The sequence below is a fragment of the Ictalurus furcatus genome, chromosome 6 (assembly GCF_023375685.1).
Source record: "Ictalurus furcatus strain D&B chromosome 6, Billie_1.0, whole genome shotgun sequence".
Lineage (NCBI taxonomy): Eukaryota > Metazoa > Chordata > Actinopteri > Siluriformes > Ictaluridae > Ictalurus > Ictalurus furcatus.
The window spans coordinates 8,935,682-8,951,007 of record NC_071260.1 but is presented as its reverse complement, the minus strand read 5'-3'; the positions used below and the strand labels follow the sequence as shown (position 1 = coordinate 8,951,007).

General features: G+C 37.2%; 1 protein-coding gene across 2 annotated transcripts; it reads left to right on the top strand.

Annotated features, from left to right (window-relative positions):
* Positions 1–20: 20 nt before the first annotated feature.
* On the top strand, positions 21–15,062 carry parp14rs1 (poly(ADP-ribose) polymerase family member 14-related sequence 1). 2 transcript variants are annotated; one of them, XM_053626441.1, is made up of 17 exons: positions 21–435; positions 2,148–2,251; positions 2,371–2,404; positions 3,947–4,177; positions 4,578–4,802; positions 5,017–7,262; positions 7,362–7,595; positions 7,691–7,909; positions 8,334–8,400; positions 8,511–8,660; positions 9,028–9,090; positions 9,193–9,369; positions 10,215–10,421; positions 10,594–11,253; positions 12,432–12,571; positions 12,669–12,843; positions 12,940–15,062. In XM_053626441.1, the coding sequence occupies exons 1-17, from the start codon at positions 255–257 to the stop codon at positions 13,221–13,223; spliced, it is 5,397 nt and encodes a 1,798-aa protein (XP_053482416.1). In that variant the 5' UTR covers positions 21–254; the 3' UTR covers positions 13,224–15,062. The 2 variants fall into 2 exon arrangements, with proteins under 2 accessions (XP_053482416.1, XP_053482415.1); XM_053626440.1 differs by having other exon boundaries at positions 3,944–4,177.
* The last annotated feature ends 264 nt before the right edge of the window (positions 15,063–15,326 follow it).

The following is a 15,326-nucleotide window of genomic DNA, read 5'->3' as shown; positions in this document are numbered from 1 at the left end:
AGTCTCAATAAGCGCTCGACTTTTACAATTTTTTATTTATTTTTATTTTTAAGTTTGTCACCTTTACAGACTTTCTATATGAATATATTGCATCTTGCTGTGGTGTAAGTCATGGGTATGTGCTGAGGTTCTTCATGTTGAACAAATCCGCCCTCTTCAAGCTACTCTAAATCTCCATATCGAGTAAAACAAAAGCGAAACTTTAGCACTTAAACCTCTTCGACCCAGAGTGACTCGACATTACACACTCAGCTATGGACGAAAATTTTCCCTTTGCCCTGATCGTGGAGGGAAAATGGGACCCCAGGACCCCCAAGCTGAAAAACAAGCTCACTATTTATTTCCAGAGCAAAAAGTCTAATGGAGGAGACTGTGTGGTACAGTACGAGGTTTCTGACGGCCAGACAGCGACGGTGTGCTTCAAAACGGAAGAAGGTACAATTATTTATTGTTAATGCATCTGTGGTAGATTGATTAAAAAAGAACAACAATAATAATAATTTCACACACACAGCCTTAACAAATAGACCAAACTACAACCGTATAGACTATTCAACACTGTCAGAAACTTTATTTTTTCCTTGTAGCTGCTGGCCTGGTGCCATTAAGGGGACATGGTTTGTACTTTTAGTATGTATGTAATATATCGTTCCTTAAAAAAATAATAAATAAAAATAAGTTGCTTAATTAAACGCCAAGGACCACTGGTATACATTTAAAGCTTTACTGTAAAAGCTAATTAGGTACACACCATGTCGCATACATCCTCCCAGGTAAAAGATAAACAGTAAAAGTACTACCTCAGCAACAAGAAAAAGTACCACTTGGCACCTTAAAGGTACAATAGTTCACATTTTTTCATATCTTACTAGTACAAATAATGTAATAAAAGTTTAAGCAAGTGTATTATGTAGTTGAAAAACAACAACAACAAAACATTTGGAAACCTTCTATGGAATGTTTTGTCAGTCATTTTATAGACACGCCCACCAACACATATACTTTACATCCTGTTAAATCATCATGAGGAGAATTTTCCATGTTTATAGAGTTTTATATAACAGGAATTGTACATTCAAGTCCTCCTGGGAAGTTCGAATTTAGGAGTTTGCTTGTATTTCAATAACTTGCTACATATACCAAACACATAATAACTGAAATCAACTTCTGAGGCGAGGAAACATTCAATTTCAACAAATTTGCCGTCAACTACAGACGTTGCATCTATTGATTCCATCGTGTTTTCTTACTGACACGCGCCCAACTCTGAAACTCTGGGCTCAAAGAAAATCCAGAGTATCCCACTCGTAAATACGATTTTGTGGTGGTGTTCATGTGTGTTCAACTCATAAATACTATCTTTCCGACATGACTTGAATGCACCATTAGTCCCAGTCCACTAATTTAATTGGACAAGCGATGTTCCAAGAGTGTTTATATTTACTATAACTGCACTAGGATGTTTAACTCCATGGTCTGTGTTGGTCAAATAAAATTTTAGTAGCAGTCTATTGAAACCGTTACTACAGTAAAGCTAGCGAGATCATCAGTGGACATGGCAAACGATAAACTTTTTCATGAATATAGCTTCTGACTTAAAATATGAAAGCTTGTCAGATGAAGATGAAATGTAAAAATTTAAGTCAGTTTCACTGGAAGCACCTTTAATGGGAATATACAAATCATTGTGATATAGCGAGTGGGCTCGGGATCTATTTCCGTACACGGAGCAAAAATAAACAGAATATTTGACCATATTGTGTCCAAAAGATCAGTTAGTCGATATTCATTTCTTATTTATAAAACTGTTACCTGTTGTATTTTATAAGTATTTTCAAGCAGTTGAATGTCAAAGTGCACTTGAATGTGATGTCATGAAAGTCCTTGCTAATGGTAACTCTAGTTAGAATGCTAACTCCAGTTGAACTACCATAAATACTGATAGGAGGCAGAGCTTCTTGTATATGGGTGAAAATAGGGGAGGGCTCAATAAGTAAAATACTCATTCAAATTTTATTCAACTCCACCCATTAAACCTTTGGAGACCTACAGTTGAAGTCAGAAGTTTACATACACCTTAGCCAAATACATTTAAACTCAGCTTTTCACAAATCTTACCTAATGCACAATGTTTTCTTGTGTTTTAGTGAGACAGAATGTTCTTGAGAAGCAAAGCCATGAAATAAAGCTGGGTAAATGCCTTGTGATCCTAAGTGTTTATCTTCCTCCGACTGAGGCCAAACCAAGTCAGGTGAATATTTTATTGGATTATTTCCCCCCTCCCCAAATATTAAATGAAATTTATGAGACATTAACTGATATAAAAAATCGTTTATGGAAATATGACTGCTCATAACATTTGTTTTTCAGGAAACAAAGTCTTCGGTTAACACAGGTCAAACAGGTGAGTCATTCTGTCATGATTCAAACTTTTTTTGTTTGTTTGTTTATGCTTCCCTCTAGAGGTGAAATTGACAAGGAAGCACCAATCTTATAGTCTAACATAATCCACTGAAATATTATCTTTAGTTAGTTAAAATTTAATAAGCAGGGCTCTACAGTGCGACCACTTCAGTCACATTTTCAAAAGTACTTTGTGCAACTGTGAAAAAATATTTAGGTGCACCAGTGCGAGTGACCTGTTCAGAGATAATAAAAACTACAAAATGCATCTACACCGCACAACAGTTACTTTCGCACTGCTTTTCATCACCTCAGTCAACCGAACAAGTGTGCAAATACTGCAAAGAAGCCATTATGATGAAGAGTAACTCTGTACATCATCTGCTTCAACTTGATGATCTCACAAACCGTAATCTTTTATTGATCACGCAAAATGACCTGAACACAGGTGGCGTCGGGTGCGAGTAAATTAATAATAATGCTAACGCTACAAGTTGGGGTTTTATTCAAACTTTTTTATTAAATAATTCCTCACCATCCATAATCAAGAGTAACAACTGTTCAGTCTGTAAACATACAGTACGCTGCTGCTCTCCCTTCACTCTCTTCACCAACTCTTCACACAGTACATTCACTTCATTTAAGCTCACGGTTGCCAGATATCACTAGAAAAGTCAACTCCACTGTCCATGTTCTGATGTAACCCCACAAAAACGCAATATTATCAGCAGACATGGCAACACTGTACTGGGGAAACCGATCTAAAAGGAACAACTGATAAACAAACAAAACAACGAATAAAATGTAAAGACAGAAACTACGCTAGTTAGAAATAAATAATTTAATATGAAAAATAGATATAATAATAACTTTGTAAAATATAAATAAAATGATAAATGAAATAATGTTTAATTACTATGGGTTGCATTTAATATCAATTTGACATTATTGGCTGTAAAAATCTGGATCCGGGTCGGAGCATCTCTAATGAACATCAATAAACTAAAGCGCTTTGCATCTGGCGGATAAATGAACTCACCCAATCACATCCTATATGAGATTATTCAGATATATACACAATATACACAGAGCGGTTTGAAAATTGGCTTTGGAGAATCTGGAAAAGGGCTAATAGTGTAGCTTTAAATATATTTAAAAGGAGCAGACTTCAAAGACTGAACATTGAGGTTTACTGTATTTGTTTATAAGGTGGAACAGGTTAACGGTTGTTTTTTGCATACAGTCTGTAAAATTAACTGAAAATATTATATTTAGTTTATCAGAAGGTAAATTAATTTGTCATGGCTCATACTATGTTCCTAAATTCTGTCATAATTGACAAGCTCAAGTTTTCTCATGCCTACTTGTGCGTTATATTGTAGCACATTAACGTTACCATCTCTAAAAAACAAAACAAAAAAAAAACAATTCAACCGTGCTCCTAAATTTTTACTGTGCTCCTAGATTTTTGTAATTAGGAGCACAAGTGCTCCTAAAAAATTGTTACCGTAGAGCTCTGATAAGTGCATTTTCTTTACAGAAGAATTGTCTACCAAAAATGAAACTAAAGAAGAAGAGGACATTGGGCCGGGTGAAGACAGTGAGGAGTCATCTCACAAATCAGCTGTAATCAAAAACATCCAGAACCTGAAACATGAGTTCCTGGATATGCTGGTAGAGAACGTTCTCAGGGAAAGCCCTGAGTCAAAAGACGTCAGCATAGAAGTCATTCCTGAGTGTGATTGTGCTGTGGTTACTTTTACTAACAACAAAGGTGAACCATTACCCACCACATAAAACATACTTTTATTGGCAAATTTTACACAATGAAAAAAGAAAAAAAAAAAACAATAGCTAGTTTGTGCTAAAACAAATTGAGTAAAACACCCACACTAAAAGTATTGACAGGTAAATAATTTTAAATACTTAAAGCTCATTCACATTAAAACATTAAAACGCATATTATTACCTATTCGAATTTATTTTTAAAAATGTGATTAAAGTAAATTCATCCTTCTTTACCTAGTGTAGTTTGTTGCCACATAAATTAATACATTATCCCTTAATAGTAAAGCTATAACCCAACATTTGTACTAACTTGCAATAATATATGCCCCCCTAAGCCAGTATGATAATTTAATCTAAAGTGAATGTTATAACGTTCTGTGCTTTAGATGCAGTACGCTTCATTAACTCTTGCCCAGAGAACTCAATTTTCAAGAAGAAGAATCTGGAAATCAGTCCTCTTGAGATGACTACAAAGGTGAAAGTAGAAGATTTATCAGACATGAACTCTGACTATATCATGCTTTATTTTGAAAAGTATGGTGAAGTAGAGGGCGACGTGGAAATGCTTGAAGATAACGAATCGGCTATAATCACATTTAAAGTTCACGCAGGTATGGCACTTTTCACAAAATACTGTATGAAGCAAGAGAATAATAATGATATCTGAAATTGTTGAAGAAAACAAAATATGAAAATAATCTTTCATTATAAGCAATATCAAACTTTGCAAGCTATAGCAGAATCTTTGCTTAGCACACAGAGTAATCTTATGTAAAGATCTTTCAAATAATGATGTTGTGTTACAAAGATTTTTTGTTTTTCCAGATGTAAACAAGGTTCTTGGAAAACAACATCAGATTAGAAAAAGCCCCATCAGAGTATTTCCATACTATGAATCACTGGGAGTTGCCCTCTATGGTAAAGAGAGACCCACTTTGAAACTCCCAGAATCTTTGATAGAAAATATTGATAAATCTGTCTGGAAATATCTTCAAGAACGCCAGAAAACACTGGATCTAATCATGCAAGATATGCAGAAGCATTTCTGCCACTTGGAGTTTCAAGACCCAGCTGTAAGAATCAGTCCTCTACCTTCCATCCTTCATCAAGGTGCACAGACAAAGAAACTTGTCCAGATGTGGAGGGAGAAGGCGTCTGCTGAGTTCACTACTGCAATGTCCAAATATAAGTCACTAGAAATCAAGATTGAGAGAGAAGCATGGGCTGAACTAGAAGCAGAAGTCCACAAGCTGTTGTCATCTGAACCTGTAACCTTGATCCTTCACGAAGGTCAAGGAATAATGGTCATCGCAGGCCTTGTGGAAGATGTACGCAGAACTGGGGATGTGGCACAGAATACTGTTAACAGGATTACACAAAAAATCCAAAGAGAGAAGAGCAGCATTGAAGATGAGATCTCCATGACTCTATCTATTTATGAGCTCATCATGAAAGATGGTTTGGAGTACGAAATCTGCAACGTCTTTCCAGAACTGAAGCTGGGTTACAATGCTCCCAGTCAAAAGTTAACTCTTTTTGGGATAAAACAAGACGTTTTGGAGTCAAAGAATAAGATTTTGCAAGAGGTTCTTGGCCTAAATCGGAGAATGATAGAACTCCACCCATCTATTCTGCAGTTTCTGATTATGGGAGACATAGAGGAACTGACCAATGAACTTTTCTTATCCAAGGGAATCCGTACATCATTGGAGATTAAGAACAACCAGGCATTTCTTGTTGCTAAAACAGAGAAGTCCTTGAAAGATAGTGAAGATCAGTTGAAAGCACAATTATATCATGCATGCATTGATATAGAAGATAGCAGTGTGCTCAAGATGGCAGAATGGCAAGATCTTGTTGACAGCTTAATTAACACAGTGAATTCATCAGTTATGAGGATGCTAATAGACACATCAGATAGCCAAGTTGTGATTTCTGGATTTGCTGAATCAGTGAAGTCAGTTCAGGAACAGCTGTCTGATTATGTGCTGAACAATTCTCACATTACCACAACCCTGCACGCCGATAAGATTATTGTAAATTTTATAAAGGAGCACAAAAAGGAAGATTGGAGTGAAATTGTGAAAAACAATGTAAACATTAGCTTTAAGGATGATACAGTCTCTCTGAGTGGCCCAAGGTTTCATGTCTCTGAGTGTAAACTTATCTTTGAGAATCTACTTTCGTCTGTTTACTGCGACATCTTTAAAGTAGATAAGCCTGGTGCCAAGAAGTTTTTTAGGAATAAGGAATTGATGATTGTTGAAACAGCTAAGACCAAAATGGGGTGTGTTGTCAAGTTGGTAGATGAACATGAGCTGAACCAGATTTCTTCTAACATCACAGAAAAAATAAGAGCTCGTACACCTCATGGAGTGGAGATTGTAGTCAACAAAGGTGACATGTGCATCTATCCTGTAGATGCTATAGTGAATGCAGCCAATGAAAAGCTTGACCTCAATGGAGGTCTATCAAAAGCACTTTCTGATGCTGCAGGACCGCAACTGCAGGAAGAATGTAATCAGATGATTAAAATCCGGAAACAGTTGAAGCCAGGTGAGGCTGTCCTTACTAACGCTGGACAATTGCCTTGCAGGCATGTAATTCATGCAGTAGGACCACACTATGATAGTTCTAACCCTCAGAATGCAGTTACCCTTTTGAAAAATGCTGTAAGAAGGAGTCTGAATCTTGCTGACAGAGAGTATTGCCAGTCATTAGCAATACCAGCCATTAGTTCAGGCAACCTTGGATTCCCACTAAACCTTTGTGCAGACACCATTGTTTCAGCACTGAAAGAATTCTTTGAGCTCCTAAATGGAGACACGTGTTTAAAGGAGATCCATCTGATTGACAAAAATGATAAAACCATTGCAGCTTTAGAAGCTGCAGTGCAGAATGTGTATGGGGGTAGTTCCACAAGACAGGGCCCAGCATTCAGGGGTAATTCGGGAGTCCCACAGCAAAACCCCAAACCGTCAACCTCGTCAAACCAAGGATCATCCCAGAGTGTTAAGACGAACGAAGGGTTGACTATTACTCTTGCAATGTGCAACATTCAGGACACTTCAGTGAGTTCAATTCTCCAACCTAACATGCTCTTTCTTAACTTTTATCATTCTCCTGGGCCAAAGTTGTAGTAATATATTTGCCTGTTGTTTTGTCTTTAGTTCGATGTGGTTGTGAACTCTGTATCATCTGACCTGGCCCTTAACCATGGAGCTATTGCACAAGCCATTCTTGCTGCAGCAGGGCCCCAGATTCAGACACTTCTTAACCAGCAGGCTACAGGACCTGCAAACAGTGGAGCAGTCTTCATCACTAGTGGTTGCAATCTAAAAAACAAATTGGTGTTTCATGCTGTTGCCCCACACTGGAACCAGGGAAAAGGATCAGCACAGATGGTACGGTTTTATCCGTTTTACCATACCTGCATTTTCTTTCTATAGTAGATTTTGTTTGGTTGTAACATAATTGTAATGGATTATGTTGTCTGCAGTTGGAAGGCATCATGGATGAATGTTTAGGTCAGGCAGAACAACAGAAGCAGGGGTCTATTGTGTTCCCTGCTGTTGGAACAGGGAACTTGGGATTTCCAAAGGCGTTGGTGGCTTCCATTATGCTGGAATCAGTTCTTAAGTTTAGCAAAAACAGGACTTCACGTCATGTACAAAACGTGATGTTTGCTCTCCATCCCAGTGACCATCAAACCATCCAGGTAAGTAAGGAGTGCCAGAGTGTGATTTATAATAATAATAATAATAATAATAATAATAATAATAATAAAACAAATTCTTATAGCACTAAGTGCTCTGTGTAATGTAGTACCTTTCATGCTCCACAGAGGGGGAAAAGAAACATATACAAAACCAACAACACAAAAACATAAATATGCATGAAAGAAAATGAAAGAAAAACCCATATTATTAAGGAGGTAAACAGCTAAAGATGAGTGGTGGAGGATCTGGGTGGGCCATAAGCAGAGTAGCTTTAAGCCTTAAAAATAATAAATGTGTTTGGAAGATGGGTTGTGTGTAAGACCTGAGAATGCAGGTGAAATGTGGCATATTGTCTATTGTATGCTGACCATATATCATAATTATTAGTGTGTGTTTGTTTTATTTTTTTTTTATTATTCCCAGGCTTTTACAGATGAATTCAACAAAAAGTTTAACATCCAGTCATCCTTAGCAAGTGGCTCCAGCAAAGGTTAATTGTCAAACCAAATATTAAAAACCACAAATATAACAAAATGTGTGAAAAGTAACATTCCGATAGCTTTCAGAGGTGTTTATTTCATGTTTATGATTAATTTATAGGCCCGTTTTCAGTGGTCACCTCACCAAAGGCAGGGCTTTATCAGACTACGATGGGAGGAGTTGTGCTTCAGGTTCTCAGTGGTGACATCACTAAGGAGACAACTGATGTCATTGTAAACTCAAGCAATGACAATTTCACACTAAAATCAGGTAACTCTGGTAATGCTTGGAATCCTATTGTAGCAAAATACAGACTGTTAACCGGAGAGAATGAAATTATAGTTACAGCTGTTACACCACAATGCATTTGTATTATTAAAATCAATCTGCCAGATGCTCAGTTAATAACTGACCTTTAGTTATTTACAATCAAAGTTAGTCTACTGCATGCTGCAGTTGATTTGTACAGTTGAAACATGCAGTTATCACACCTCATTCTTTGTTTTAACATGCTACATATTGCAGTTTTAAAGCGCAACTTAGAATCTCCCTGTAATTTAAATTTTGTGATGTGTCAGTTATTATTCATCCAGCTGCTACAAAATAATTAATACATAATGTATCTCTAATTTGTAAGGTGTCTCAAAGGCTATTTTAGATGGAGCAGGTCCAAATGTTGAAGCTGAGTGCCAGCAACTAGGTGAGAGCTGTTCATATTAATGAAATGAACTTCTATAATCACAGAAAAATGTATCTAAATGTTCTCTGCTTGTGACTTGATGCGTAATTTACATATTAACAGGAGCACAGCAAAATAATGGACTGATAATGACCCAACAAGGGAACCTTCAGTGCAAAAAGATCATCCATGTTTCAGCAACAAGTAATCTTGCAACAATCCAAAAACGAGTTAAGCAAGCATTAAAAATGTCTGTGAAGCAGGGGTTCACCTCCATTGCCTTCCCTGCCTTTGGAACAGGTGAACTCAAACACTTTTATAAATACTTTGCATATGACAAAATATGTAAAGACTTATAGGATGCTTAATTTAATAAGCGAAGCTTATGCCATTATATTGTAATAACCAGTTTCCATGTGTTATCTATAATGTTTTGTTAACACATTGTATAATATATAATGGGCTTTTATAACACATTCATAAGCAATACTGGAGCATTCATGTATGCATGGGCATGACTTGTGTTAAACATTGTGTTCAGAGATCTGGTGCTGATAACAAAGTGAGATATTTTAGTAGACTGCAGTATCACTATATAAGCAACACACTGAAACTTGCAGCTAAATACCATAGTTACTGATTAGACATGGGGTAGAGAATTTAAAGGTATTGTGGCTGGGGAAAACCCATCAAGCTGTCAAATTATGGATTTTTAAAATACATTTTTCTATTTCATATAGTCCATTGCAAAACACCCTGTCTATCACTACATTTATTACCTAAACTACTTATAGAAAAACACCATTACTGACAGATTTTACAGAGTTTCAAGATTACAATAGGAAATGTTGATTATCACTTTGATTATCAGTGTCATCCAGTGTTTAAACAAGAGCTTCATTATTTCTTTAGCCATCTGATCTCTGCACTAACATTTGTGCAGAAATAATTGCTGATTCAGTCCAAAATTATTATGAGCATTATTACAATACAACTTTATTATGAATCATTTTTGTTGGTCCAGTTTGCATTCGTACCCATGATCCTTCAATGGTTGGCCCCCTTCATGGTAAACCATTGAAGGACCATGAACAAAGAGTGCTCCAAAGAACAAGTGTAAGAAAATAAATCCATCTTTCTTACAGGTCAGGGTGGAGTTAATGCAGGCCATGTTGCAGACTGCATGATGGATGCTGTAGTTGACTTTTTGACACAGACTCCACAGTCTTCACTCAAAATGGTGCGCATTGTGATCTTCCAGGCCCCCATGTTGGTAGATTTTCATCAGAGTATGGTGAAAAGAGAAGCCACTGAAAAGCAGAAGAATGAGAGTACCTGGTCAAAACTTACCTGTACGTCTTCCTGATTTTTTTTCCCCTGGTTCATATGAATGCAAGTAGTGCATTACACAAAAGTGTTTTCAATTATTAGCACTTAATAATGAACAAGAACTTTTAAAGATGTTTTTAACTAATGTAAGAAATCTTTTCATCCCAAATGACCACATATTTTTCATTTCAACAGCATTTACCAAATCGTTGTTTATGGGCTCTAAGACCAAAGATACCAAGTCACCACAAGAGAAGGACTTTGTAATCGAGGACAAGGTGGTGACTCTGGTTTGCTTCTCCATCTGTGGGCCTTCCAAAACCCACGTAGATGAAACCAAGCAGTTTCTTGAAAAGCAGATCTCAGAAGAACAGGCATTTCAGCACATCAGTGATTCAATGATCCACAAATTGTCTGAGAAAGACAGACAACGAATCCAGGAACTGCAACGAACCATGGATGTTAGAGTGAAAGTTGAGCACAAGGCTCAGGCGGCTACAGCAGCATATTCGGAGGAGGTCACACTTACAGTAGAGGGTCTCAGCAGGGATGTCCTGGTGGTTGTAGGTGAGATCAACACCATGCTGAAAACAACAAGAGAAGAAGTGACCTTGAAGAAGAGCATGGAATTAACAGCTGAGCTGGTAGACTGGCAATACCAACAGAGTGGCCAGTTCCACAGCTTCGACCTAGCTACAAACTTCCAACTAGAAAAAGCATTTTCTCTGAAGTCAAGTAAACAAGTGGACATCACTTTTCAAAAAGAAGTGTACAAAGTCAGTATGCCAGAGGGTCCTGCTGTGAGGGCTAGTGGTGGTAACCAGATGGAAATCAGGCGTGTTGACAAAACCAGAGGTACTTTTTTATTATTTCTACAAAGATTTAAGTTCTCTCGTACAGGAGTATGGGAGGAAAATTTGTAAAGGTCCAGATGCATAAAACTTCTTGCTTACAAAGGTCTGAATAGGCCACAACAGATGTGGTGGCTTAGTGGTTAGCACGTTCGCCTCACACCTCCAGGGTGTGATTCCCACCGGGGCCATGTGTTTGGAGTTTGCATGTTCTCCCCGTGCTGCGGGGGTTTCCTCCGGGTACTCTGGTTTCCTCCCCCAGTCCAAAGACATGCATGGTAGGCTGATTGGTGTGTCTAAAGTGTCCGTAGTGTATGAATGGGTGTGTGTGAGTGTGTATGTGATTGTGCCCTGCGATGGACTGGCACCCTGTCCAGGGTGTACCCTGCCTTGTGCCCGATGCTCCCTGGGATTGGCTCCAGGGAGGGTCTCTTCAGGGTCGCTCCCCCACGACCCTGAAGAGACAAGCGGTAGAAGTAAGCGGTAGAAGATGGATAGATAGATGGAATTACTGATTAGTTTGTGACTAGAACTAAGACCATTCAAAGTGGTTATTTTTTGTTTCATAGTGATGTTTCATAGATATTACCACTTTTGACTAGCGCCATGAACGCTGAACAGATGAGATACTTGTTCTGAATTTGATACAAGGAGAGTAAATGTGTTCATCTTTAAACACTGTATTTACATCATTGACTTTTCTTTAATCAAGTGATGTTTAACAAGTCCATTCACTCATCAGCAAAGCCGGTAAATAAAATAAAAAAAAATTGTTGAAAGTCTGTGGAAACTCTCCCCTTTCTGAACTAATGTCCATAGCCCTGTAGCTAGTTTCTGGTCCGGTGAGCTTCCTTTAGCTAAATTAAGAACATAGATGCATGTAATTGGATAAAATGCAACAGAAAATCTGCTAGTCGCTGAACTGCTGATGTTTTTTTTTATATATATATATTTTTAATATACATTTATCAGCTCTGCTACAATATTTTTCAAGTTCAATCAACTAAAGTACTTTTCCAGGTCCTCATCCGGACCACCCCTTATCTAGTAAATCAAGGTTAATGCACTTATGGTATAATCTTGGGAAATAACTTGTTTCTGCCAATCAGAGCTATTACTAAATGTCCTTAAAAGTTTTAAGCATTTCTGATTAAATTAAATTAACCAATTTTTCAATTGCAGACACTGAGAACTTCCCAAAGGAATGGGTCGTCATGGCATCTAATGAGCCACACAAAATTTGTCCACTGCAAACTAGCAGCAAAGAGTACAATGATGTCCTGGGCCACTTTAGAAAAACATGTAATAACAATGTTCTTAAGGTATGTAGCTTCTGAGAGATATAAATTAGATACATTATATCCATTTCTTAAATACCCGATGCGGCTTTTGTACGGTCTTCTTTTTTGCTGCTTGTAGATTGAACGGATACAGAATCCTCGCATGTGGAAGAACTACCAAAATAACAAGCAACATATGGAACTAATGAATGGCCATCAGAACAATGAGAAGATGCTGTTTCATGGAACCAGAGAAGAGTCAATAAGCCACATAAATCAAAATGGCTTCAACCGGAGCTATGCAGGGAAAAATGGTATAATAACAGGAATGATCAGTGTTTTAGCTTTTGCTGTACTCCATCAACCTCTGTGGCTAAATTAACTGATCTCTTTATGTTGATTCATTGCAGCTGCAGCCTATGGAAAAGGCACCTACTTTGCACTTAATGCAAGCTACTCTTCCAGCCACACATATTCAGTACCAAATGCACAAGGACAGAAACACATGTATTTCTGCAGAGTTCTCACTGGAGACTATACACTTGGAAACTCAGCAATGATTGATCCGCCTCCCAAAACCGCTAATGGCACAGATCTCTATGACACTGTGGTGGATAACACAGCTCATCCAACCATCTTTGTGGTGTTCCGTGATTACCATGCATATCCGGGATATTTAATTACTTTTACCTGAACTGTAAACCAAAGAGGGCTGCATGATTCATGAACACAAACCCAACATAGTGCCTTGTATTGTTCAGCCTCCATGAACTTTTCCCACAGTTTGTAGTGTTGCAACCTGGAACCAAAATGGACTTAATTGGGATTATATATCATCAATCAGCACAAAATAATCCATAATAGTGAAGGGTGGAATCTATTTAATTTGAAAAAGTATTTACAAAAAATATGAAAGTTGTGATTGCAAAAATAGTCAATATTAGTTCTGGTGCAAGAAAATCAAGTAGGAGAACTGTAACTCTGTCTAGAGGAGGATGTCCTCTGAAACCCAGAGAATCAACCAAGCTGCAAAGGGTAACTCTGAGCACAGTGCTACCACCACCATGCTTCATCACGGGGTCATTCCATTTCAAGTGATCCAATAATCGCAAAGTTGATTGCTCGACCATTTTTAATTTTCCTATTTTTTTTGAGTGATTACCTCTATGTATTATCATTGCAAAATCACAATTTTTTAAAAATAAATTTGATTTTATTTGGTTTAACTATGATGGCCATCTTTGTGTCATGGCACACAACAAATTTTGGTTATACAGCTGTTTACATAAACTTTCATATGCACACTATACTTACCTAGGTAACCCCTAAAAAAAATAGACTCGAATTCTTGCCATTTTAAATTGACCCTAAAAGTGAAACTGTGAGCAATCTTGAGCATTACATTTGGACTTAAGTTCTAAGTCTAAGGAACAAGAATGTTCAAAATGTTTATATATGTCCATGTCCATATATACAGTATGTCCACCTTATAATGTGCTCTAGACATCAGTTTTTGTTCCAAGGAGGCAGGACCACCCTGAGCCGAGATATTGAGGTTTCCTTAAACAGCTGTATAACCAAAAGTTGTTGTGTGCCATGACACAAAGACAAACATCATAGATAACCAAGTAAAATAAAAAAGAAATGTTAGTTTTGTGATGCCAATACATAGAGGTAATCACAATTTTTTTTTAAAAAAATTAAAAACAGTCCAGCAACCTTCATTGGACCACTTGAGATAGAATGACAGACTAGGGAATGGTGTTCTCAGGATCCACCAAACAAAGTGCTTTATGCCAAGGCCGAAAAAGTCAACTTTTTTCCATGTTTACTGAGTCTCCAATATGCCTTTTGCCAAAGAGGATTTTGATTTTTTCGCAATGCCAACCCATCTGAGCTATGGGTCTCTTCGGCTCTTTCAGACTTTCCCTTTGTCCTCATGGTTGCTTCTCTGACTAATGCCCTCCTTACCTGATCATTTGGTGAATGGTCTCCTCTAGGCAGAGTGACAGGTGTGTCATATAATTTCCAAGCTTTAATAATGAATTTAATGTAGGATATCCAACATTTGGGATATTTTTTATGATAAACAACCATTGATACATACTTTTCCAGAACTTTGTCCATGGAATTTGAAAATGGACAAAAAAACACTACAAAATGTGGAAAATACAATACTGAATCTAACAAATGTGTGATGCAAACTGCTTGAATGACCATGTTTCAGTTGTGTTTTACAAAAAAGGCATGCAATGCTGCTTTTAGGTTTGTTCAAAATACGATTGTCTTTACACTGCTTTTATTTTTGAGAGCCAGTGAGTTTTGATCCGAAGTATAACTATATCTCTATAACTAGTGGCCTCTTGGCAAATGACGTTCAGGGTTGTGACCATATTGTGAAGTGTTCTAGATATATAGTTTACTTAAATATCACAGGACATTATTTCAGCACATACTAAGCCCTGCCTTAACACCAGGAATTGCTTAAACAGCAAAACAGCTGGTTCAAGTCTATAAGAACTATTAACACGGTAAACAAGTTTAACACATATTTCTCTTGATGTAGTTTTTTTCAAGTCACTGATAGGACAGTGGTATTTTTAGTTACATCAGTATAGCAATATCCTTAGCTTACATCCAAAAACTAAGGAATGTGATGCTGTGCTGTGACTTTTACAGTTTATTAATGCTTTGTGCTGCTGTCTTTACACTGATTTCTAAATCATGATGCACTTTGATTTTGTTTACAGAGAAGTTAATCTATTGTCTGTCAAATTAATGACTCCAGTATTCAAAC